The sequence below is a fragment of the Miniopterus schreibersii genome (genome assembly GCF_964146895.1).
Source record: "Miniopterus schreibersii genome assembly, chromosome: 6".
NCBI lineage: Eukaryota > Metazoa > Chordata > Mammalia > Chiroptera > Miniopteridae > Miniopterus > Miniopterus schreibersii.
The window spans coordinates 40,970,106-40,996,468 of NC_138107.1; the positions used below are offsets into that span (position 1 = coordinate 40,970,106).

A 26,363-nucleotide genomic window follows, 5' to 3' on the forward strand; every position below is an offset into this window, starting at 1 on the left:
GTTATTTGAACCTGGGAGGCTGAAAACTCAAAATAAAAATGTAAGAGACAAAAGAAAACAAAAAGGTCCCTTGCAAACTCCAGCCCACCAATCCTCCGGGGCGGGCCGAGGGCCTGGGAGGTGACCGGAGCGGCGTCCCCGCTGCCCCCAGTCCCTGCGCCGCAGCCTCCGGGCTGCAGGGGCCGCTGTGGGGCAGAGCCGCGGGCGCGTTAGGACGCTCTTTCCCGCGGGTGGAGGCGAGCGGGGCGTCGCGGGCGCGGAGAGGAGGTGACCCCGCGGCAGGTGAGCAGCAGGGTTGCCGGGTGGCGGGGCCCGGGCGGTGCCCCCCGCGCGCCCCTTCCTGGCCTTCGCGGGCCCCGCCGCGCTGCGGGCTTCACTCCCAGGTGCGTGGGGCTCGGCGGCGTTCTGTCGCGCACCCCGAGTCCTCGCCGCTCGGGGGGCGCCCGGAGCCGAGTCTGGGACCTCGCTGACCCCACAAGGCCCACGCCCGCCCTCACACCCGGGGGCGTAACGTGTACGGGGCGCCGTGAGGGTGAGTGCGGGTGGCTGGGGGCTGCAGGGCAGTTACCGCCTTGATTACTTATTTCCTTGATTCATTACAAAGGAAAAGAGGAGACCAAGTAAGTTTACAATTAAAATTCAGTTATTACAATTCATTTTAGAACACCCTTTATACGTAATTTTTACAGACATTTGATATATATAAGTTGAATTTCATGACATTAACGTCGTTGCATCCTTTTTAAAAGAGTGAAATGTCTCTTGGCTGTAACTTTCTCTCTCTCTCTGTCTCAGGGTGTCCCAAAAACAGGCATAGGCATTAACAGCTGAGAGCTCAGTTGATGTTTCTTTCCTTTCAGCCGGACTAAGCTTTGAGCAGAGGAAATTCACCCACTAGACTTTTTTAATGGGGATACATAAAAGACAAAGTTTACGGTACAAAACCGGCAACAGTTGGCGAATTCAAAGCGTACAAATGCCGAATGAAATGATTCTTGATGTTTGCAATTCCGTTGCTTTGCGTTATCCGCAGTGCCTGGCCCAGAAGGGTCGTCGGTTTGAAAACAGGCGTTGACAAAAAAAGTTATTCATTTCTGTAGCTACTTTTAATTTTTGAAAATGAACTGCCACTGACTTTATAATCATTCAAAGTGTGTATACATTTTGGGAGGACACTATATATCCACACACATGTATGTCAATATATATATTTTTGGACTTGAGATGAGGAGTGAGTTAATCATCCTCAATTCTTGACACATTATCATCAATATAAAGTGTATGTGATAACTGTGGTCTGAGGACCCTTTTATGCTCTGCAATATGTGCTCTCCATGCCCACCTCCTCCATTACCCCATTTTTCTTTCCAGTAAACAATTTTAAACCATATTCTACCAGATAGCTTTGTTTTAATTAAGTGCAGCTATTTATCAATAATTAAAGGAAAATGCTGTTTCTGGTGAGTATGACTGTTACCTTTGTATATTTGCTTTTTTTGGCCTTGTTAATATTTTTTGGTTAATCCTCACCTGAGGATATTTTTCCATTGATTTTTAGAGAGTGGGAGGCAGAAGGAGGGAGAAAAAGAAAGAGAAACATCAGTGTGAGAGAGACACATCAGTTGGTCTCCTCACACACACAGAATTGAATCTGCAAGCCAGGTACATGCCCTCAACAGGGAATCGAACCCGCAATTCTTTGGTTCACGGGGCTCTAACCACTGAGCCACACCGGCCAGGGCCCTGTTAGTATTTTTATCTAATGCCCCAGTTTCAATTAGTGGTATACTCTGAGCCTGTGATTCAGTACTAACAACATGGCAACTGTGTTAACTGTTTCTTGCTTCACATTTCTAATAGACAGGGCTTGTTTACAGACTGTAATACTGCGCCCACTTTAATGATTGCTTCTTTCTCAATTTTCTCTTTCCCACATTACAGTCAAACACATTATTAGCATAAAGAGAAATATCACTGGCACCTAGCCTAAGCCATCTGGTGACCAGCATTTTGACTTAAATTCTAAATACATTTATACATGCCATTTATCCTACTCCCATGGCTAAGACGGAAAGGTGAAATGCCAGCAGATTTCATAGAAGAAAATAAAAGCAATAGAAGCAGTGAATGGTTCCCACAAGAAAGGAGAAGTAACAGGAATTTAGTGTCACTCCCCCTACATTGTTGACATTTTTGAAAGATTGAGCCAAAACTGAAGTGGAAGTTAAAAGGATTAGACTAATTATTGAATGCGAAATCCCTCTTGTAACTGTTTTTGCACGGTATCAAGAAGTTTATACAAGAAATGGGGATGTAAGTGGACCAGTTGTTCAGCAGAAAGCATTGGATTTTTTGCCAACCTTGGGCCTGATGAGAATCAAGCAACTGTGTGCTGGCTGAACAAATTTTAGGCATGTTAGAGAATTGTTTCAGAAGTTGTCTAGTGAAAAAAAGCACTGTTCCAGTAGAGAAATTTAGTAACTTGCATGCAAAAGAAATTTAAAAAGCAGTTGCTAGTTACAGCTTGAATGATGTTTTAAATGCTGATTTAAGTTTTACAAGTTGTTACCTTATATACTTCATGCCCTAGGTGGACTTTACAAAAGGAGGTAAACAGATTGATGATTGCTCTGTTCTGCTATAATGCATCCTGGACCAAAAAGATGAGACCGCTTGTCACTGCCAAGTCAGTTAACCCTCAGGGCTTCAGAAATCTTCACCTACTCCCCTGTGATGACCAAGCTAATATGCATGCCCGAAGAACGAGAGAGAGATTTATTTAATGAATGGCTGAGAAAGGTTGGCAAGAGAATGAAAGGAGCAAAATGCAGTATCCCCTAGCTGATAACTGGTTGCTCTGCTCACAACATTCTCCTATGCTTGGATCATGCGTGTCTTGAGTTTTTTCCCGTTGAACTGCACAGCCATTCTGTAGCCATCCGATTAGGGTGTAATTTGTATGGTGAGAGCTCACTGTGGAAACAGCTCTCCTAAATGTAGATGATGAAGGGAAAATAGAAACTTTTGGGAAATGAAGCAAGCCATTGGCATGATTGCTGAGACCTGGTGGTCGGTAGAGCCGTCCACAGTATTGAAATGGTAGCAGAAAACAGGCATGATTCCTGTGGAATCCCCTAAGGTCACATTGGAAGAAGACTGCAAACCAAACGTGGTATTTGAACTAGTCTGGTACTCAAGTGCTATTGTCACTGGTCTCCCAAATCAGTTTGATTTCGAAGACTGTGGCTACAGATACCAATTTAACTATTTCCCAAGATTTAGCAAATCCTAAAATTGCTGCAGGAATGATAACATGTCAAAATGGAACCAGAAAGTGATGATGATGATGACAAAGACAGTGATAACCATAACATCCAAGGGGAACAAGTGATGGCACAGCCAACAGTGAACACTTCAGAAGTCCTTGCAAGTGCAGAAGTGTTGACAATCCTTTCCCTTAAAGCAGATGTTCCTGAGGAGGTGTTTACCCAATTAAGTGGGATAGATAAGTATTTAGTGACCACTGCAACAAATACTTTTGAAAAAACTGAAGTGCTATAATAAAGTGGCAAAAATACTGCTTTTATTAGGTCTATAAAATGGAAGACTTAATATTTGTATAAACAAAGCCCCAGGGAGTGTTTAAATGTGTTTGGCGCTTATTTCTTAACATTTACTGCATGCTAGGGTTGCAGAATTTCCTACCCCCCAAATTTTATTTTAGTGTCACTAATTTCAGCCTTTCTTTGGAAGGTTTCTTTTCTTACCACCTCCCTTCCAAACCTCCCCTCTCCCCCACCATTAGGTGGCAGGAGTGATAACAATAAGCCTTTGCCTAATGTACCTAGAAGAGAAAATTATTCACAAAATGTTACCACTCCAGCAGGGAGAACCAGAAGCCAAAGGACACTTAGATTTAATAGGGTAGATTTAGAGTAATTAAGAAAGAAGAGGATATGCATGTGAAGAAGACAGCAGAGCAGTCCTTCCCAGAGAGTCGCTGTAGGCAAAGGGGGAGTGAGGGCAGACAGCTGCCTGCTTACCCTTACTGCTGGGTAGTAGTGCTTGGGCCAGTGGAGGAAGGGGAGGAGTGTGAGGGGAAATGTGACATGGGTGAAGCTGTAGGAGAAACAGCAAAGAAATCCTCGTGCTTCGCTCAGACTGGTGTCCTGAAAGGGCTGTTGGAAGGTGAGGAAGAGAAAGTGGGAGGAAACAGAGAAGGCCGTAGATAACCCACTGGCCACTCTAACCTAGCACCTCCTTCATATTACAAGATACAATGTGACTCAGACCAACTAATAATTCTCCAGGCTTCCATAAGTAGGAAAACAACTTTTGCCCACCTCACTGGTTGGTTCTGAGAGATGAAAAATAAAATAACCATTTTGCCAAACAAAACTTAAAGCACCATTTGCAAAGTATGTGTTATACAAAGTAAACAATTGACAATCACTTTTGGTATATATCTGGACTGGAACGCAAAAAAATTAGTGTAGTTTTTTTAAAGAGCATTATCAAAAAATCACAAAGGAAAAAATCTCATATTTTGTTTTTAGGTAATAAATCACTATCAGTCAAGATGTCTTCAGCACCTGAGCCGCCAGCCTTTAAAAAGGAACCACCCAAAGAGAAAGACTTCCCAAACCCAGGGCTTAGAGGTGTCCGCACAACAACTTTATTTCGAGCTGTGAACCCGGAGCTCTTCATTAAACCTGTAAGAAATACACACAGGAGAAGCTTTATGTTTAATTTAACTAGGCTCTCAGAAATAGAAAGTTCTTATTTTCCTGTGACATTTAATTTTATCATGGAAATTTGTATTGACTATTAAGATCTCTGTGAATAAATGCAGGTGGGAGGAAATCTTAAATGCTGTTTCATTAAATACACATATAAAATGAATTATTTTAAGGACATTTGAGAATTTTAATGGAAAATAGTTTCACTTTCATGGATCAACTCAGATTTGTATTTAAAATTTTAATAGCTGTAGTAATTTGAAGGACATTTTTAATGTTTTATCAGGTACTATTAAGTAAATGAGACCTTCCAATGAAACAAAGCTAACTGAAAATCTGATCATTATTATAGTCTACAATTCCAGCTTTTATTAATGTTTTTACCTAAGGCATATTGCAAACATTGGTGAAAAATTTCAAAACATACATTTGTACACTGTTAGGGAGTCAGCTAATCTTTTATATTCTTGATGCAAATTATTGATTATATTTGATGTGATAAATTTTACTTTTAAATAGATGTAAATTTTATTATTATTTTATAACCCTCACCCAAGGATATGTATATTGATTTTTTTTTAAAAATATATCTTTATTGATTTCAGAGAAAGGAAAGGAGAGGGAGAGAGAGAGATAGAAGCATCAATGATGAGAGAGTCATTGATAGAGCCCACAACCCAGGCATGTGCCCTGACCAGGAATGGAACCTCGATCGCCTGGATCCCAGGTCGACGCTCAACCGCTGAGCCACGCCTGGCCGAGCTGATTTTTTTTTAAAGAGAGAGGAAGGGGGAGAGAGAAACATTGGTTGCCTCCCATACACACCCCAACCCGATATCGAGCCCATAACCTAGGTATGTGTCCTGACTGGGAATCGAACCCACAACCTTGTTCCAACTAACAATATTCCAACTAACTGAGCTACACAGCTAGGGCTATAAATTTTATTGTTAAATAAATGTTAGTTAAGTCAAATTATTATAAAATATATTTAAATGTATTGAATTTGATTAGAATTTTAACATACTTGCCAATGTAAACTTTTTTACAGTTAAATAGATCAATTTAACAATCAAATCATTAAATCAAGGTAGAATGTTTTAAAAACTTTGAACTTATGTGTTTTTTTAATTGCCAAATGCATTTTAAGAATTGCAGATTTAAACTGCTCTGAGTTTCTGGCTTTTCTTAGATGTCCAAGTGAAAAAGTTTGACCTTTATTCTTTTGATTAAGATTTGAAACAGTGGTAAACAGCAGGTATGGTGACAGAAGCAGAATACAAATTGAAATGTGTATCACAGCTCTGCTCTCACATTGACCTAAGAGTGGCCCATTTGTTGAGTGTGAACACTCAAAAAGGAGTGTCTGAGCTGAGTAATAAAGATAAACACTTCTGTGGAGTTGTGAACATGTTTCCTACATTTAAAAACTTTTTTAAAATTCAAAGCTAATCCCTTTGCCTCTTAGGGTCTTGGATTTTCCAGCAGAAAATCACGGTTATTATAACAGCATTGTATCTGTTCCAGTCACTGAATTTCTTGAGGCGATAGAGCACAGTCCCAGAGAAGAGTATATACATTGCCATTTTTGCTGTACTTAACGTATAATATAAGAAGCTTTTTGTCAGTTGTTCATGAACTCAGGAGAGAAGAATTGCATGTATTCTTCATTCTTCACTTCCTAATAAAATTCACTAATTTAAGGAAGTTAAGCAACTTCTCCATGTCACACAGATAGTACTGAAAACTTGAGCACTGAACCAATTTCTGTGTCTCTTGTTTCCTCTGCCCCTTTCCCAGCCATCACCTTCCTGAAGGTGGAAGTCTGAGATGTCCAGAAGGAAGATTGGAGAGGAGGAGGAATCTCTAAATTACCAGGAGTTGAGCTAATTAAATAAAGAACTAGATAAGTTATAATTGACAATATCATAGGAATGCTAGTGTGGTAATAAAGACTTGGTTTGTCAAGAGGAAAACGCAACAGATATTTGGGTCTCCTCAAATTGCTAGTCTTAATGAGGCTTTGTAATTTTTTTTCTTTGACAGAACAAACCTGTAATGGCTTTTGGATTGATAACCCTTTCGCTGTGCGTGGCTTACATTGGTTATCTGCACGCGACACAAGAGAATAAAAACGACCTCTATGAGGCTATTGATGGTGAGGGACACAGTTATATGAGAAGGAAAACATCTAAATGGGATTAATAGTCCTGGCTACTATGGATGGAGCTAAATAAGGGCTCTGGAACTGTCAAATGATGGACTTCATAATGGCACAATGTCATGTTTCTTGTACAGTTGTGACCAGACCACTATAGTAAATTTTTCTTTTCAGAGCTGCAGCTGTGATCTTACTCGTTCCCTCAGAAAGCTTCTCAATGTATTTTTAAAATTAAAACCTCTTATGAAAGTGCTATGAGAATGGAAGTTGTTTTTGTTCATTATTAAGTTCTATATAATGAACCTACCCAGTGTTGTTAAATTTGCATGGTATTTTTAATATTTTAAGGTGAATTGTGCATTTGCAATTATTGCAAGGGTTTAGCTTTGTTTTGCTATTTGCAAAGAAAATGTTTATTTCCTACGAGGTCTAGAACCTATATTTGTGGAAAAAAAGAAATAATTTTAAATTATTATAAAGCCTGCAGTTAATTTTAAAGACAAATAATTTTTACAGTTCATGTATTTTGGTTTTCCATTTCAGCTATTTTTGGTCCAGAATTTTATTTTATTTGAAAAGATACTCCCACTCAACTACTAAAACCAAGATTTAAATGAGCGAATAACCCAAAGTAATTGGAGTGGTTTTTTTGAGAGAAAATGTATGTTATAATAAGGTATGATGTTTTTATTTGACTACAACTGTTATCTATTTTAGTTTTTGTAAATTAATGTTACAATTATATGATAAGCATAAGACCAAACATCCTTATAGTTATTTAAAAACTAGAACTGCTCAGTAGATAAGACCTCCTTACTGTCCTGGGTTTACCTTGTATCATTTAAATCTTTCTGACAGTGGTTCTGGACCTGTTTTATTTCTAGATATTTACCCCATTCTCCAAATCATTGTAATTAGGGCTCAGTAATAAATCTCATTTCTGAAATTTTGTTTCATTTATTATTACAAAGTAATAATAACTGCACAAGCAAAGTTTATCATCATAATGTAAATTTTTAATTTCCAGAACTTTATTGTGGTTTTGTAAAGATACATGAAAATGCAGTTATGTCTGATTTGTAGATATTAAAGAGCTTAGCTAATTGAGTTACCTATATGCAACTAAATTAAATCTTTACTACTGAGCCCTAAACATTTTTTGCTGTGTCTCTATATACAGTACACTTTATATAGTTTAAAACACACTGAGGTGCTATAAAATGCCTTTGAATTGTTTTGGGGTTTTTCAGTCCTTACCCCAGGATATTTTTTAAGAGAGTGGAAGGGAAGGAGGGGGGCGAAGAGGGGGGTAGAGAGAGGGAGAAAGAGAGAAAAGCATTGATGTAAGAGAAACACATCCATTGGTTGCCTCCCGGCTGGGGCCTGGGGAGTCGAATCTGCAACCCAGGTATGTGCCCTTAACTGGGAATTGAACCCCCGACCCTTCGGTGTGCAGGCCAACGCTCTAATCACTGAGCAACAGCAGCCCGGGCAAAATGCCTTTTAATTTAAAGTATTATCTTTTTCTTTGACTTCCCTGTGGACTTTGGTTATTAATGAACTTGAATTCTGTTTTCAACTTATGCATTTAGTGTCACGTTATCATCTTTTAGAATTCTAGTATTCAACAAAGTAAGTTGATATTTGGTGGGGGAGATATTAGTTAGGTGGACTATTGAGAGATTATCACAGCACAGAAGGATAGCAGGAACTGCACAGAGTGCAGCCTTAAGCGGTGTGACGTGTGCATGAATGAACCAGGGTAGCAGTAGATTTGGTGAGGCACACGGCTATGAAAGGAAAACAGTGCGAGGGAAAAATCACATTGAATTTGAGGAACAAGTACCTAACTAGGATACTTTTTAACAGGGTAGTTATATTTATAGCACAGTCTTTGTGTATGTAGAGTGTCAAGGACTGCCTGGCTGTGTGTCCATGTTTTCATTCATTCTCTAAGGGAAAATGCCACTTTGACAAAGTCAGTTGTGTCTAAGAAGGGGATAATCAGGGCAAGATATTGACAACATTTTGTAGTGTGGGTTCAAGTAGTTAAAGGATTGTCTTTTAATGTGGGAATCTGGCAGAGATTGGGCAAAACTCAGTAACAGATTAGGTCCTGAAGCAAGTCTTGATAAGTAGACTATTGATAAGTGGCAAGTGACCTTTTTGCTCAGGGAGTCAATCTGTTCTGATAGAAGAGCTATTTGCCCAGAGGAGCAAGCTGTTCAATCCATAAATTGGTTTTCAAGAATTTCCTGAAGCAAGCAGTAAAATTATTTATTGGTTTATAGACTTATCTTTCATAGGGTGTCCAATCTGCCCCAGTCTGTCAGGCCCCGGGGGGTTCTTGGCATACAGGACTTTCCATTTTAAAACAAGGACAACACATTATTTAACTATGTAAATTATTTAACTGTGTGATTTCAAAAACCAGGCTTAGTAGTTCTGCATGCTGACTTAATGAAAAGTAATTTTTACTTTAAAATACTGTGATATTTTCCACTTTTATTGCCATGGGATCAAAACCACATTTATAGGTAATCTGGAAAAAAATTACACTCCCTTCTTTGCTGGCCTAAAGGGACTCAATTCTTTAAGTAAACCATTTAAAAGAAAGTGTGGTGGGCTGAATAATGCTTCCATTCCCCTCCCCACCTCCAAAGATGTCCCTTTCTTCGTCCCTGGAACCTGGAACCTTATATGGCAAAAGGGACCTCGCATATCATTAAGTTAAGGATTTCGAGATGTGGAAATTATTCTTTATTACCTGGGTCGGCCAGATACAATCACAAAGGTCCTTATAAGAGGGAAGCAGAAGATCAGAGGAAGAAAAGATGTCACCATGCAAACGGGAAAAAAGACTATATGATGCAAGGCCATGAGCCAAGGAATGCGGGTAGCCTGTAGAAGCTGGGAAAGACAAGGAAACATTCTCCCCTAAAGCCCTGCTGACACCTTAGTTTTAGGCCCATAAGACTCATTTTAGACTTCTGACCTCTAGAGCTGCAAGAGGATAAATTTGTGTTGTTTTAAACCACTAAATATGTGGTAATTTTTTACAGCAGCAATAAGAAACTAATACAGAAAGTATTTGGGAAATGAATGGCTGTACCATGCTACCCTTTTGTCATTTCTAGTTGCTTTTATGAGCAAAGCTTGTCTTACCTAGCAACAGTTGCTAAGTAAGTTAACAATTTAATGCTAGTGTCTAGGAAGGAGCAGCTGCATAAATCTTCCCAACCTTACATGCAGAGGCTTTCAGTAACATTCTTTAACATTAGGTGCATAACCACTACCTAATCATGCTGAATCATTTAATCCTTACCAGCCTCTAGCACTGTCCTAAACCTTGAACCTCTCTAAACATCTAGCTTTTCTCAAAACTACTTTTTATGCTCTTAAGAGTATTTTAACTGTACATAGTAAAAGACATCTTAAATTTAATTATGATCAGGAATTCGAATTACTCAGACTTTGTTTGCTGTGCTGTTTGTAATAAAATAATTCCACCAGCCCCTTTAGGGGAAATCTTCAAACAGATCCATGAATACAGGCCATTTAAGACTCGCTTTTACACCCACAAAGATATACTGGGTAAGTGACTTTGCTGTTTTGTTCTAATGTTTCATAGCATTGTATGTCTTTCTTCCTGTTATATAGACTTTTATCAGCTTCCCTGATCAAAGTTGCTTGTCCTACAGGGGTTTCTGTCATGAGAACAGGGGTTGAAATCCAGCTTCTCCACTTACCATTTGTGTGCCTTAGACAGGATCCTTAGCCTCTCAGTCTGCAAACTTACATGTAAATAAGAATGTTAATATCTTGCAGGTTTATTATTAGGCTTTAAAGAAATACAGGGTTGGGCAAAAGTAGGTTTATAGTTGTTAGTACATAAAACAGAGTTTATTCTTATATTTTATTACTTATTGTATTATTTTCCATATGAACAACTGTAAACCCACTTTGCCCCACCTTGTATTTGTGCCTCTTATAAAGCCTGGCACATAGTAGTAAGTGGGAGTTCTTTATGTGCTTGCCCACACTTTGGCACCTTCTATAAACATAGGAGAGGAAATATCCCTAACACCTTAACAAGTAGGTAAAAGAAGCTCTGTGTTAGTAGCTAGTGACGTAAAAGTAGATAGAGAGATAACATGAGAACATTTACTATATATACACTTGTAATAAGTAAATCAAAGTGTAATTAGCTGGTTTCCTTCTTTTCCTGTCCCCATCAGAGTTTTCAGTCTGACTTTGAGCCTTAGAAGTATTTTCCTAAAGACTCAAAATACTCCTCTGATCTTTTTTCCCTTTAACATGGTAAACTAGTAGTGATTTAATTTCATTCCTGATTTTTGCAGATATAAAAGCTAGAGAATGGATGGTGTTTTGAAAAAAACTAAAATGTAGGGGGAGATCAAATTGAATCATCCTCTAAAAATATCAATACCAAAGCTGATTTTAACTTTAGTAAATGTTTAATATGACTTATTAACTATAATCTCTAAAATGATTTGATTTTTTACACCCAGGACAGTGGATATCCATTCTTAGATAAGCTTTTATTGATTGATTTCTTATACCTTCTAGGATATCTGAATCCAAACATTAAGTGGATAAATTAAATCTAGCTAGTTAGAAATTAATCTTTTATAGTGAATGATCTGTATTTGTCATTGACTATTTTAAAGCCAAAGAGTCAATATTCTCTGTTCTTTATAAGTAAATTCAAAGGCATGTTGAAATGTCTGTATAAATGCTAATGAGTGTCACATAGGGCAGTAGTTCTTAAGCCAACAGTGTACTACAGAACTTTTAAAAATTTTGTTTTTACTGTGAATATCCAAACATAGACTCATTGGATTTAATACTAATCTAACACAGACCCACTAAATTAGAACCTTTAGAATCAGGCCTCAGCATGTGTTGTTTTTATTTTTTTAATTTTATTTATTTACTGGTTTTATTTTATTTTATTTTAAATATATCTTTATTGATTTCAGAGAGAGGAAAGGAGAGGGAGAGAGAGAGATAGAAACATCATGATGAAAGAGTCATTGATCGACTGCAGCCCGCAACCCGGGCATGTGCCCTGACCGGGAATTGAACCCCGATTGCCTGGATCCTAGGTCGATGCTCAACCGCTGAGCCACGCCCGGCTGGGCTATTTACTGATTTTAAAGAAGGGGGGGGGGGGAGAGAAAGAGATATAGAGAAACATTAATTTGTTCCATTTATTTATGCATTCATTGGTTGCTTCATGTATGTGCCCTGATGAGGTTGAACTCACAACCTTGGCATATTGGGGTGAAGCTCTAACCAACTGAGTTACCCAGCTAGGGCCTATTTTTAAAAAATACTTTTACATATTTTAATAGCTTTTTATTTGGAAATAGTTTAAGACTTACAAGTTTTAAAGATAGACTAGAGAGTTCCCATATACGCCTTGTCCAGATTCTCATTGATATCTTACATAACGCTAGTACATTGTCAAAACCAGGAAATTGGTATTGGAACAATACAATTAACTCAGGCACAGGCCTTACATGCACTCCCCCAGCCCCTGGTATATAGTTTCATGAAATTTATCATGTAGCTCTCCTGAAATGAGAAGAAGTTCTTGAGAGAAATGGGTTCTGTTACCAGAGGGAGAGAAGAAATGTTGGGCTGATAAACATGAGACTGCAATGTCTTAATCTGTGCTCATTGCCAAGCTAGGCATGATCAGAGATAACACTTTAGTATAAGATGTACTTTGTTGCCCTGGTTGGTATGGCTCAGTGGTTGGAGCGTTGTCTCAGGCATTGAAGGGTCGTGGGTTCAGTTCCTAGTCAGGGCGTGTGCATGAGGCAACTGATTGATGTTTCCCTCTTTCTCCCTCTCCCTTCCTCTTTCTCTGGAATCAATGGAAAAAATGTCCTTGGGTGAGGATTTAAAAAAACATATATATATGTGTTTTATAATTTTAGGAAGTTAATCATCAAGACCTAATCACATGAAAAGTGAATAATTCAACAAATCTTAAATGTGAGAAATGAATGGAATAAAGAATAAATGCTATAATAGTTTGGATTGGAGAGAAAGATCGCCGTGTGTGATTTCAACACTTATAGGGCTTGTCATCCTCATACAGGTCATGGGTGACCTGTGACAACACACTCTGGTAGAAGATGAAGAAAACCCTGTGCCCAGCTCAGTGAGCTCAGGGCTGGGTTCCAGGTCCGACTCTGTCCCTAGCTGTCTGATACTGTGTGGTCCTCTAACCTCTAGGCTTTTATTTCCTTGTTTAGGTAGGGAAGCGACTGTTATGGGAATATTATTATTATTTGTAAATTAAATTAGATCATTGGTGGAGAAGTGCTAAACTACTACCCCTTAACTCACTCCACAACTGAAGTAGCTAAACCCAGGAAAACCTACACACTAAAGAAAGGCATGTAGCATACTGCTACCACTTTTTGGACGGAGGTAACACCAATACCCAGATAGGAGAAGGGAGAGAGGAGCTGGATAATCTTGAATATTCACTTACTGTTCTGCTTTGGGAACACAAAATATGCTCCCTTCTGCCACATTCTTTCCCCGTTGCCCACCATGTGGACTAGAACCACATCACTGCATCCAGGCCTAGCGGTGCTGTGCATTCCCTCCTAATCAACTAGGAAACAACTCACCACTTTCATTAGTACCTTTAAGGAAAAGATTGACATCTCCTAAAAGGATATATATCTCTTGGGTGACTAATAAATAACTAGATCATAGTAACAAGGCAAGCAGAGAGACATCTGTGGACACTTGTAATTATTTCTTTTCAAATACACAGATATCGGGGCAGATATCTTGAATAAAGAAGAAATATTTCAAGAGGTTGTGCTCAGAGAACGTATTGCAAAAGCAGAAGCTAAAGTGTGGGCTCAGGTAAAAAGTTGTAAATCAATTTAAGTACACCTCCCTTTCACTGGATTTGTTCAAAACAATATAGTCAGGCAGAACTGGTGTTGAATCCTGCCTACCTGTGGGACCTTGGGCAAGTTCCTCAACTCTGTAGTCTTGGCTTCTTCAGATGTCAGAGAGGAGCAATAATACCCACTCTACTGGATGCTTGAGAGAATTCAGTCAAATAGTGTGCCTGGCACACAGTAGATGCTTAGTAAGAAGCAGGCGTCATCAGGAGCTTCATCCCTTCTACGCTGCCCTCTAGGTGTGGATGACTCCTGCTCCCTTTATTCTCATTGGATTAAAACTTTAAAAAACATCCTTGTTAATTGTTTATTATTGCTTAATGTCTAATGCGTAGCCTGCCCATTTGTGTAGTGTATAACACATGCCTGTTTTTACAAATACTTCACTATGGCTGCTCTCTTTTTTACCTTTCTCCTTGCTCCCCTTCTGTCTACAGCCCTTGATCCCTTGTCCATGTGATTGCTGAGGGTTGTAGGGGTCATTTGAGTGTGTTGGGGCTCACAGGTTGCAGACACTAAATTTAGAGAAGCAAAATCTCAATCATCCAGCCCCCATTTCTTCCAATCATCGAAAGAACGACATAAATGATTTCCTAAAGAGAATTAATGCTCCATGAGAGCAGGACAAGCCACAGTGCTTAGAATGTTATTTCTCAGTTTCTGTATAAAATAGGAATCATAGCAGAGAGTGTTGGAATTGTCCAGTAGTAGTGCCAGCAAAAGCTTGGTATGAAAGTATGAAAGTCTAAAATGCTCCAGTGCAAAGGGTAAATGATATAAAAATCTTAGTAGTCATCTATCCTTATCAATAGTAATAAAATTTAAATTGATTGTGAATCATTAATTATACGCCCTAGTTCAAGGGAATGCTTTTGTGGGTAATCTTCAATTTGAATATAAGTATGTTAATTAATCAATGGATTCTTTCTTTCAAAGGCTGAGGAACGCCAAAAACAAGCAGTGGAGAAAGCACTTGAAGAAGCAAGTGACAGACATCAGATCAAAATTAAGGTTCTGGAAGAGGAGCATCAAAAACATTTACAGGTTTTTACAGTGGCTTGTTTGTTGTCTTTTTAAAAGTACTTAAGTTAATAAAAAGCTCTGACGAGGGAATAAGTGAAAAACAATAATGTGTGAGATCCAGATAGGTGTTTCCGGAAGCTGGTTGGGAGGCCCAGGATTGCCACAGACAGGGTGCTGAACACTCAGCGGGCTCGGGGGAATCCTTTGACGTAATGAAACCAAACATTTGCGGGGCTTCAGGGCCCCAAGGAGCCACCCCGCTTGCCTGACCCCTGACCCATCACATCTCTTGCCGCTTGTTCTCTTTCCCTCCCCTTCCTGCCCTTCTTTGAGTCCTTGGACCTTAAAGCACGGTGCACCTTCTTACCTCCGTGTCTTTGCCAGGATTTTTTGCTGGATTTTTAAATCCAGCAATTTAAAGGGACAACACTTTATATTTGTAGGGAGCTCGAGGACCCTGCCCCAATGCTGCAGCGAGGAGATCACACTTTGAGTATCACTCCTCCGATTAGGTTGTGGAGAGACAAAGATAAATGTGATGCCTGTTTCAAGGAGCTCACCTCCTAGTCTTTCTTTAAGTAATTTGATTACATCCCATATAGCCTTTGGGCAGAGTTGATGCACTTAATATTAAAAGACAAGTCCTAAGAATATTTAAAAAGGAAAAGGTAGAGAGAGGATGACCTTTTTAAAATAATTCTCTAGTGTTTGGGAATTTACATTTATAGTGCTGTCTCAGGGATGTTTTTTATATAACAAAGGAGTGATTTATCTAAGAGGAATGTGTAAGGTTACTGCAGGTGTCATAGGCATCAGTACTGCTCAGGGGGTGTCCATGAGCCCCTGCCTTAGAACCTACTCACCTGGGAGCTTAACAGGCAGAGTCCTGGGCCCTACCTGACCTACAGAGTCACTGGCAGTGTTTTGAACCTGCATGATTCTCACATATTAAATTTTGAGATTACCAATAGGTAGAGCAGAAAACCAAGTTCTTTAGAACTAAATACCATTAAAGTATCTGTAGAGACCACTAGGTATTGCTCTAATATGATATAAAGGATTTGGGATAAGTCTCAAATGCTTGATATTAAATAAAATTTCAAGATCTTATCCAATGGAGATAGTATTTTGAAAAAGTGTTTATACTCTCAAATACAATACTATTAAAAAGTAAAAGAGAGGATGGGAGACAAGAGAAAGTGAGAAAATAAGAATTAGAGTAGGAATATAATGAAGTTGGATGAATTTAAAACTTAAAAATATATGTATGCTGTGAGGTCCTGTGTGTTAACACCGACTGGACCTTGAGCTTTGTGGCAGTCAGTGCAGAGGAGAAAATGCCATGAATCACTACATCCATAAGGTAAAAAGAAATCAGGTGCTCAGAGAGGCCCAGATACTCGTATACGCGATGCCTAAGAGAGACTTCTCCTGAGGGAGATGTGTGTTACGTGTCTGTCAAACACCTGTACGGTAAATATGATGGATTTCGTGAGGCCATTTCTTACAATATCTCAAAATTATAATATCTCTTATCTTTCAATGCACTCAAAATGCATTTCAGTAAAAGTAATTTAGAGGACTTCACATTGAATAAGAACACTGTCAAACAGTAGATCCTGGAATTATTTTTGTACCTTTCAATATGTATTCCACATGCCATGTGAGGCAGTAAAGTGATTTTGGTTTTACTAAATTATTACATTAAACAGGGACAGGGTTGAATTCTCTGAAACCAAATTCGGAACCCAGTCAAAATAAAGGGCTGGGATGTCTTTTTTAAATTCTGTGATTCAAATAGAAATGTATTATGATAATACCTTATCTAAGGTTCAACTACTCAACAATCTCAATTACTGAAAATATTCCTGGGAAAACCCAGAAATAGTTTAAAATATCCCCTGAGATGTTAAATGAAGGCCTGTGACTATAAGATACTGAGGTGTATTACCCATAGCAGAACCTCTCTATTTCCCAATCAAATGGAATTTACACTTTCTTGACAACCTGAACTCAACAGGCACTGTTTGTTTGCTTTACAAATCCAAAATAGATTAAATGCCAGAAACTAGAAATGACTAAACAAGCTCACTGACAGCAGTACCTGGGTTTTCTAATGTAATCCATTCTGGAAGACCATTTGAGTTCTGAAACGTTTGAAAACCAAGAGCTGAACAGCCGACAACTGGGCCTCAGGATCTTGCCCTTAGTGGAAGCCACGTGGCACATTGTACTTCTGAGGCGTGCTCGAAAACCGTAGCATTTACTCCGGTTTACGACGTTCGTAAACTGAAATGTTTGTCAACGGGGACGTTCGAAAACCAAGGCACCACTGTATTTAGCCCGGTGGCATGTGAAGAACAAGAAAAATTACAAAAATCAGATATCAAATCTAAAAAAGCAAAGCCGTCTGGGATCATTTATAACAGAGAGAACGAGCCCTATGAACTTGTACAGTGATTAAGTGCAGTATAAAGTATTTAGCCCACTGTCATCATTCATCTCTGGCTCCTAGCCTGGATCATCAAGTAATGTTCAGGTGTGCTCACTGTACTCTTTATGAAGTAAGGTCAATGTTGAAGACACTTAGAAATATTGCCATTCAAAATGTTTTATTATCAAAAAGTTCTGGTGCTTTAATTGACAGAGCATTTCTAAACAGCCAATGTTTTCCCAAAAAAGATTTTGTAAATACATGAACTGAGGCCATTCTGAGGAGATTCTTAAAGTAGATTTCTGTTGTTTTTTTCATTAAATTTTTTTTTCATTCTTGGAGTAGCCAAAGTGAGAAGTTGAAAACTTTCTCTTGAAAAAGAATTCTAACAAATATTTTAATTGTTGGAGCATTGTTTTCTAAAAAAGCTAAAGTGATTTCAGTTTTTCTTGAAACAGGAGGAGGGGCAGGCAGGGAGGAGAGAGCTCACTGTCCTACTATCTTATAAGACTACAGGATTTTTGGAATGAAAATAATTGGATGAATCTCTTGAAAAACACTAGCATCACAGCCAGCAATGCAGCGAGAAGCTGGCACTGAGAATCCTGGTTTCTCTTCCTAGTTCTCCCGCTGACTCATTATGTGAAGTAACTTAATTTCTTTACATTCTCTCATTACACCAATAAAGATTAACATTTACCTTTAAATGAAAATCTTAAAACTCTTAGGCAGAATTCAATGCCCCTTCTTTTTTGCATGTATTTCTACTAAACCACTCATTGCACAGTGAGGTCGTTGGTCTCACCCACTAGACAGTGAGTCCTGAGGACGAGGGTTCCAGCCTTGTCGTGTTGATAGCGCCTGGGCCCGGCAGAGTGCCTGGCACACCGAGTTAGCGGGCGTTTCCAAAATGGTGACAGGGTTTTCCTTGAGCGTCTGGTCTCCTGGAGCCTGTTTGACTTGCCTCTCCTCTCTTTACTGTGCCAAAGGTGTCCACAGAGCAGTGGAAACTTGTTCCTGTCCTCTCGGTGAATGAGACAGGGCCCCTCACCACTAATGACGTTGGGGCCTGGCAGGCAGGTTTCTGGAACTGCAGTGATGTTCAGCATTGGCCACATGAGACACTCAGGAGGCATAGTTGTTATTCCTGCCATTTCCCAGGACTTGCTTCCTAAAATAGAATCATAGTATGTATTTCTAACTGTATATAAAGATAAAATGACACTGTAGAATATTTATACAATCAAGGAAAAAAACCCTGTAATTCATCTGTTTTCCCCTTCTGCATATTCCCTTCCAAGAGTGTCTATATTATACTGTATAGTTTGCATGTTTCTGGTTTTACTTAGCATTATATAAGTGAAAGTTCTCCATATTATACCCACTATTTTTTTTTTAAAATATATCTTTATTGATTTCAGAGAGAGGAAGGGAGAGGGAGAGAGATAGAACATTAATGATGAGAGTCATTGATTGAGCCCGCAACCCGGGCATGTGCCCTGACCAGGAATCAAACCCCGATCGCCTGGATCCTAGGTTGACGCTCAACTGCTGAGCCACGCCCGGCCGGGCCCCACTATTTTTTTTAAACCATCCGTGTTTGCAGGTGCACATTCCATCAGGTTGTTGAACTATGACCTGAATAACTTCTTCGTGTGCATTTTTTAACCTCAAAGCTGTAGCCTCTAAACCTAGTTTTACTGTTGCTTAAGGAAATCACAGCTAACACCAAGCTAGAGATGCATCAAAACATGGAAGACGAACTAAAGAGAGAAAACTCGGCCGTGGAACAACGCATGATCCACAGAATCCAAAGAATCCTGATGGAGTGCCACAAGGAGAAGACTGCGGCTGTGGAGAAAGCCAGGGCGGAGGAGAGGCAGTTCGCCCAGGAAGCCATCCAGGCGCAGAGAAGGTATTCCAGAGCACACGTTTGCAAATTAGTATCTTCCTCCATCAGAGTCAGCTTGGAGAAAGGAATAAGACTGAGGCACACAGGTGGCTCTTTCCCAGTTTTTGTGCTTTTACATTGTGGACTATATCAAACACAGAAAATATATAATGCATTGTAGAGTGCATGTGTGTGCGTGTGTGTGTGTGTGTAGTTTTAAAAAATAGCAGGAATACTCAAGGACTCAGCACCAACCTGAAGGGGTTGGAAATTGGTAAAACTTCGAAGCTCCTTGTGTTCTTCCTCAGTGACGTTTCCTTCCTCTCCTCCCTCTCAAAAGATAACCACTGTCCTAAATATTGTTTTTCATTCTGTATCCAGTTTTAAGAGGCTGAGAAGAGGAATCAAAAAATATTTTCCCCAAGATTGACAAAAGTCAATCTTTACATTTTTTTAGCCCATAACATACACTATTGTGGATATGTTATGTTTTGGTCTTTTTCTTATTGCACAAGTAATACACGCTGTAGATGAAATTGACATTATGAAAATATATAGAGGAAATTTGCTAAGTCCTGATTCACTGCTTCCCTACCCCTCCCAGAGACAATCATTTTAAATAACGGGGTCTGTGTCTTTCCATGCCCTTTTGATGTGTGTGCAGCCTTATTATACAGGGTGTCCCCCAAAAATGTATACACACTTTAGCAGCTGATAGCTCAATTTTGAGAATGAAATGTGTTTTAATAAACATTGTCTTTATAATTATTCAAAGTGTGTGTATACATTTTGGGGGGACACCCTGTATATGTGCATGATCACAAATAGTTTTTACATAAATCAGGTCATCTTTTTTTTTTTAAAGAATATTTGGTGGAATTAGCTAATTTTAACAAGACAGCAGTAAAGAGCCCTAGTGATTATCAGGACCAAGAGAAAGCCACAGATTCCACATGTTAAGTGACCTGCCCAAGATCACTTAATTGTAGCAACAGAACAAGACTAAAACCTCTGTATTTGGCCTCCTAGTCTAGGAATTACCTCTTTTGCTTTGCTCCTTGAATTAACAAACAAATCTATTTATATATAATTAACAGCTAAAGTCTTCCTTGTTAGAACGGAGCCAAAGGTAAAATCCTTTAGGATTCTTATTTTGCAAGTAAATAGGAATGAGGGCTGCAGCTGTGGCAGTTTCAGTGGTACCGCCCTTCTTGCATAGGTGGTCAAGATAGAAGAGGAAGGTGAAAGAAGATTTCAGGAGAGAATTAGAGAAGGTGGTAGCTCCCAAATGAGTGTGGTCCGATGCCGTGAACAGTGGTGTCCTCTTCTCCCTGCTCCTCCATCTGCAGGAGCTCTGCCCGTCCTGCAGGAGCCGGTGGGTTCACTCCTCACACACATGCAGCTCCTCCTTCCCTCACTCGGTTGCTTTTGCCCCTGTCCATTTTCTTTGTGAGGTTTGAATGAAAGATTTTCACTGGCGCCCTTTTATTGAATCAGTTGACTAAGATTAGGGACTTCCATGCCCGTTATTTAAGTGTATCCACTGGAATGTCCGTTTTGTTCATCGATGTGTTCCAAATGTCTGGAAGAGAGCCTGGCACATGGTAGGCATTCTTCAAATATTTATTAAACAAAGGTTCAAATTTGTTCCAGTCAGCTGAACCCACTCTGCAGCACACCAGAGCTTATTTCTAGACATTGCTAGATTCCAGTGTTCTTTAGAGCATTTGCAGAAACTAACATAGACAGGAAGACCTCTGTTTAGAATTCCGCCTGTAGATCTTTTATTTGGCTGGAAACTTTCACTTAAGATGTAAGGATTCAGAACTCTTACATATTATGACAAATCTCTTAAATGCACAGAAAACTTTTCTGTGGATTGAGGTGATTAGATTCTAAACAGATTATCTAGGAGATACTAAAAAATATATATATTTTCTTGGAAAGGGTCTACACACAGAAGCATAGACCATCACTTCACTTAGGAAGTAGGGCATGGGAGGTCATTGAGTTGAACCTACCATCCCTTCTGCTGGATGCCTGTCAGGGGTTGGTGAGCCTCCTAAATGCTACATGACAGGAATGTTATGGCTGGTGAGGTGGTTGGTTCAAATGCTGAATGCCTGCCCCTGTCATATGCTTCCTAAAGTGGATCCAAAATATGCTGAGTCTGTCCTCTATGCACAGAGATCCTTTGGGTAGTTGAGGAGAGAGATCCCAGCTTTAGTGTGAAGGGAAGGAAAACCTAAAAAGTACTAGTAAACAAACCAGTTGCTTCAGTCCTTCCTCATATGATTTCTAGACTCACTTTTGGGGGGAAAATGTGGATAATTTATATAAATTGAAAAACATTTTATGTATATGACAAGAATTGACTATTTTCTTGTGGTGAGTATTTTGCTTATGCTGAGAATTCTGTTTAAGCATGACTCTTTTAGGCTTTTGTAATGCTCTAATTTAGCTGTTTTAAAATTTGGTGTTATTTGGCACAAAAAAAGTGTTGGGGGGGACTGCATATATTATTACCCATTTATTCATTCACACATTTATTGGTTGCCTGTTTTATACGCACCAGGCACCATGCCAGGCAGGGGAGATACAAAGATGAATGGGCACTCCAGGCCATCTGCCACCACATGCTCCATGCCCTGCACCCACCTCCCTCCTGGCTTCAATTCCACAACTTCACAGAAATCATCAGAATAAAAGTCAGATACTTCCTGACCTTAAACCAAAAGGAGTGAATCCCAAAGGGTCAAAAATTCAAGCCCTACAGCAGGTTGGGAAAGTTGGAAAGGGCATTCTAAAATATATATGTATATATACCATATCCTCTTAGCAAGAACAGATTTTGATAGTAAGGCATTTAAAGGGGTTATATCATGGAGGGTAGGAGTTGGAGTCATCTAAGATGCCCTTTATGTGAGCAGTTTTACTGGAGATCACCTCTGGTGGAGCCTTCGAGCCAGCCCCATAGATGAACACCTCCTCTGTGTGGGCCAGGAGAAAGCCAGGCCAACCTGTCTTGCTGGTGACAGAGCTGTAGCTCTGGAGAAGGAACAAAATTTCCTCCTTGGGGATTTGGGGCTGGCTCAAGGAAGCTTCCTTCTAGTTCCTTCTATCTAAGCCCCAGGTCATCACCTTCACAATCTTACCACCATATTTCATAAAACATCAGACTAAACCCTAAGGGTGTGTGTGGATGCCCATTGTTCATGCTATCACTTCTATCAATGGCACCTGTGACCCAGGCTGAGCACGGGGAAGTCGGTTTTGTTCCCTCTTCTTTCTGCCTCCACTGTCCCCCAGCAGTCATAAACTCTGATACTGATGACTGTGTAATATTTCTTGGATTTATCTGTGTCTCTCTTCCTATTTCTTTTTCTTTCATCATGAGCTCAGACCCTAATCTTTGCACACTCAGGATATTGCAAAATAGTATATAAATTGGTCTCTTTACTGTATCCCATTAAGATTCAATTTACCCAATATTGCCAGAATAACAATTCTAAAACATTATTATTATAGTATTACCCCCTCCCCCTCTGATATAAAATTTGTAGTGGCCTCTTACATGATTGAAGCGGGTAATGGTGAAGGGCAGGAGCTGTCCCACTTCCTCAATTGTATGACATTGAACAATAACTAGATCTCTAAGCCTTAATTTCCTCGCCTGTAACATGGGAATAATAAGAGGTAATGAATAAAAATCATACCAGCTTCAGTGGGTTATTGTTAAAATTAAATGGAATGGAATGCATGTGAAATGCTTGGCATAGTCCCTGGGACACGGTAAGTAAATAAAGGTTAATCTTTCTTATTAGTGATGGATATAGCCTAGTTGGTGGGAAAAGGAAGGGGAGAAGTAGCATAGCAGCTAGAGAGACTAAGGGCAAATGGTGTTTACCTCAAGACTGGGGAAGTCTGTCTTGTTTGAAAGTCAAGTTTAAAGATCAGAGACAATGAGAGAATTAATTGCATCTTGGAGGACAGAATTTAGAAAAAAGGCGAGGTGGTGAGTCTTGGAAAGACTATATTAGACTTGGAGGCATAGGGGGAGTGTGTTTAGTAATAACCATAAATATTTAAATCCGACATTTGTAGGTGTTTCTAAATTCTCAGATCTTTAGAGGTTCTACTAGGTTAACCAGAGCCATGCCTCTGACTCGCATCACAGTGGCTGAGAGCTGCTGGACGAGACTGCCAGGCTTGTGGTGCTCATTTTGCCACTTTGACTGATTAAATGAAAGCGATCAAGTGACTTGATCTCTCTGAGCCTGTTTCCTGATCAGTCAAATAAGCATAAGAATAGGCCCACCTCACAGAGTTGTTTTGAGGAATCATTAACTTAATAAATCTGCACAGGATGCTCGATAACCTGCCTTGCACATGGTAAGAATTCAGTAAGTTGGCTGCTATGAATTATATGTAATTACATACGTTGTAACCGCAGGTCTGTGAACTGGTTCAGCAGTGGTTCTCAAAGTGTGGTCTTCGGACCCCTTTGGGAGGTCCATGAGGTCAAAGCTATTTTCTTAATAATGCTAAGATGTTATTTACCTTTTTACACTCATTATCTCATGAATATATAGTGGCATTTTCCAGGACTTTATGATGTGTAATATCACAACAGATTGAAACAGTGAAAATCCAGCTTTTTTTTTCTGTTAAGCCAGAAGGTAAAGAGTTTTGCAAAAAATGTAAAATTATGCCACTTTTGTTACCAAAAGTTTTTTTGATTTGGAAAACATACTTTTCATAAAAGTTACGTTAATAGTGAATGGATTTGTTGATACTTTATATTAATTTATAAATATTTTTGTCTTACTTTTAATTTCTAATACTGTTAGTATCACTAGATATAACCCATATAAACAAAAGTTCCTTGGGTTCCTTGGTCATTTGAAGAGCAAAAAGAGGTGTCCAGACCAAAAAGCTTGAGTTGACTGTCATAGAGTATTACTCAGATAAAATCAAAACTAGGGCTAAACCTAACCTGTGAGTAGTTTTTTCCCTTCTGGCTAAAGATAAGTAGCTGGATTGGTATACAGAAATATTTTCTCCAGGAGTTTGGAGTCTGACCCTGTTTCTTCATTTTTAAGCACACTGCACTTGCATTTTTCTGGCCAAGGTGGACTCGGGTTCCTAAAGTTACTGCCGGACACTAGACTGGTGGCTACTCCTTAGCCCATAGTGGGGAAATCCATGGACGACCTCCCTGCTCTAAACAATGTTTTTTGCTAGCAGCTAATTGAATCCAGAAGCTCCTCTCTACCAGCCTGTCTCAGCCTAGTATCTCACCTAAACAATGCAATATGCCCTAGCCGGTTTGGCTCAGTGGTTAGTGTCGCCTTCAGCCTGAAGGGTCGCAGGTTCGATTCTGTGTACCTCGGCTGCAAGCTCGATCCCCCAGCCCCGGTCGGGGCGCATGCGGGAAGCAACCAACTGATGTGTCTCTCTCACATGGATGTTTCTCTCTTTCTCTACCCCAACCCCTTCCACTCTCTCTGAAAAGCAATGGAAAAAATATCCTCAGGTGAGGATTAAAAAACCAAAAACAAACAAAAAAATAACAGCAATGCAATAAGTTCTCATACAGCCGTGCTGAAAGACAAAATCCTTTTGTTTTTAGTGGCTAATCCATCTAATCTATAAACCCATGTTATCTTTTGTAGGAAGGTCATGGATGAATTTATGTATGCTGGTGTGAGTGTTGTTAAGGATCAGAAGAAGAGTAAGATCGAAACGGTAAACAAAAAAGAAAGCGAAAAGAGCATCTATTGCCTGGCTCAGAGGCAGAAGCAGGAAGAATTTCAGGAAGCGCTGCAAGAAGCAGAGAAGGCACATCAGGCCACACTTGAAACTGTGATGGATAAACTGGCTAACACTCAGGGGGAGCTGCTGTCCATAGCGGAACAACTGGGAATTATGACAAATTGGAAAGATTTCCTGGAGGAGGAATTACAAGAAACGAGAATGGCGTTTCAAAAATACATCGATTACACGTTTCCTAACCTTTCACCAGGGCATGCAGATTTTATTCTGCCAGAAAGAAAGAAAATACCTTGCAATTTTGTTATTCAGACCGAAACAACTCATAATTAGATGTCTTCAACTGAAATTTCACTACAAAAGACATTGTTCCAAAGACTAAATAAATCCATTCGAAAACCATTTCTTGATCCCTGGTTGTTTGCAGGGTACTATTGGGCTGTGAGCATTTTGATGGGAAACAAAAATATTCAAAAGCACGTTCCAGGCTTCAGTGAGTTCCAAGTTTGAGGAGAGAGAAGAGTGAGAGCAATCGAAACCAAGTAGGAGGGAAAAAAGGTTTCTTGGAAGAAGTCTAAGCACTTCTGTATCTGGCTTTATTCATGTTTCATCAGACAGCTATGTTAGTGTTTGTTGCAGTTGAGAACAAGTAAAGGGACATGTTTTTAGACCATTTCCATTGTGGACAGGTGCACTAACTTCCAGTAGAGAGGTTACTCGGTGAACTGCAATAGCACTGCAGTAAAAAAAACAACACAATTTCCCTCAAATTCAATAGGATAAAATTTAAATTCTGGGAACCCTGTATAAAATAATTCATAAGGGACTCACGTACATTTGCCATTTGTGAAAACTGTGTCTTTAGGGGACAGACTCCCTGTCTCAGGGATGGAGAGTCCTCTTGTGTTTATACCCAAGCCCAGGAGTTCTTTGAATTCATCTCCTTTGGCTCAAAATGCAGAAAGCTGTTAAGCACCACAATACTCAGGACCAACACTTGTCAATGTGTGTTAAATTAAAGTGGAAGAAAACCCAAGCCGTAAAGACCTCCCAAATCTATCCACTGTAATGTAACATCCTTAAATTATTCATCTCCAACCTATATTGGTGGCTTTAAAATTAATAACTTGGAAAGCAGTTTCCAGTAAATTAAAAAGTTCTATTATTGAGCACGACTTAGGTGGATTTGTTTCCATTGACCAGTCGGGTATTTTAATGGGAAAGCAACAATTCGTTTACAATTGTATAATGGACTGCACTCTCCTCTGCATTTAGCTCTCTGATAGTGCAGGACTACTGCAATCTATACTAATTGGCTGCCTGGGAACTGGAAGTGACGTTTATATAGTGCTTTACACTGCTTTTTTCATGTACATTCTTC

At 39.5% G+C, this 26,363-nt stretch overlaps 2 protein-coding genes across 5 annotated transcripts; both read left to right on the forward strand.

The window, feature by feature from the left end:
- Positions 1 to 227: 227 nt before the first annotated feature.
- On the forward strand, positions 228 to 8,173 carry SMIM8 (small integral membrane protein 8). Of its 4 annotated transcripts, XM_081139685.1 has the most exons (5): positions 228 to 282; positions 2,591 to 2,686; positions 4,557 to 4,714; positions 6,786 to 6,897; positions 7,444 to 8,173. In XM_081139685.1, exons 3-5 carry the CDS (start codon positions 4,580 to 4,582, stop codon positions 7,473 to 7,475), a joined length of 279 nt encoding a protein of 92 aa, XP_080995811.1. In that variant the 5' UTR covers positions 228 to 282; positions 2,591 to 2,686; positions 4,557 to 4,579; the 3' UTR covers positions 7,476 to 8,173. The 4 variants fall into 4 exon arrangements, with proteins under 4 accessions (XP_080995811.1, XP_080995810.1, XP_080995812.1 ...); XM_081139684.1 differs by lacking the exon at positions 7,444 to 8,173 and having other exon boundaries at positions 6,786 to 7,153; XM_081139686.1 differs by lacking the exons at positions 6,786 to 6,897; positions 7,444 to 8,173 and adding an exon at positions 5,345 to 6,770.
- A 1,845-nt stretch (positions 8,174 to 10,018) lies between these two features.
- On the forward strand, positions 10,019 to 25,458 carry LOC308558253 (uncharacterized protein C6orf163). Its single transcript, XM_081139683.1, has 5 exons — positions 10,019 to 10,494; positions 13,724 to 13,818; positions 14,799 to 14,906; positions 19,032 to 19,234; positions 24,886 to 25,458. Exons 1-5 carry the CDS (start codon positions 10,347 to 10,349, stop codon positions 25,313 to 25,315), a joined length of 984 nt encoding a protein of 327 aa, XP_080995809.1. The 5' UTR covers positions 10,019 to 10,346; the 3' UTR covers positions 25,316 to 25,458.
- Positions 25,459 to 26,363: the final 905 nt, after the last annotated feature.

What these genes read in the sequence shown, in the direction of transcription:
- SMIM8 (XM_081139684.1), top strand. Translation starts at nt 4,580, where the DNA reads ATGTCTTCAGCACCTGAGCCGCCAGCCTTTAAAAAGGAACCACCCAAA. An exon ending in CGGAGCTCTTCATTAAACCT is followed by an intron (nt 4,715 to 6,785) that starts GTAAGAAATACA and finishes TTTCTTTGACAG; the next exon opens with AACAAACCTGTAATGGCTTT.
- LOC308558253 (XM_081139683.1), top strand. Translation starts at nt 10,347, where the DNA reads ATGATCAGGAATTCGAATTACTCAGACTTTGTTTGCTGTGCTGTTTGT. An exon ending in AGCATCAAAAACATTTACAG is followed by an intron (nt 14,907 to 19,031) that starts GTTTTTACAGTG and finishes CTGTTGCTTAAG; the next exon opens with GAAATCACAGCTAACACCAA. An exon ending in GCCATCCAGGCGCAGAGAAG is followed by an intron (nt 19,235 to 24,885) that starts GTATTCCAGAGC and finishes TATCTTTTGTAG; the next exon opens with GAAGGTCATGGATGAATTTA.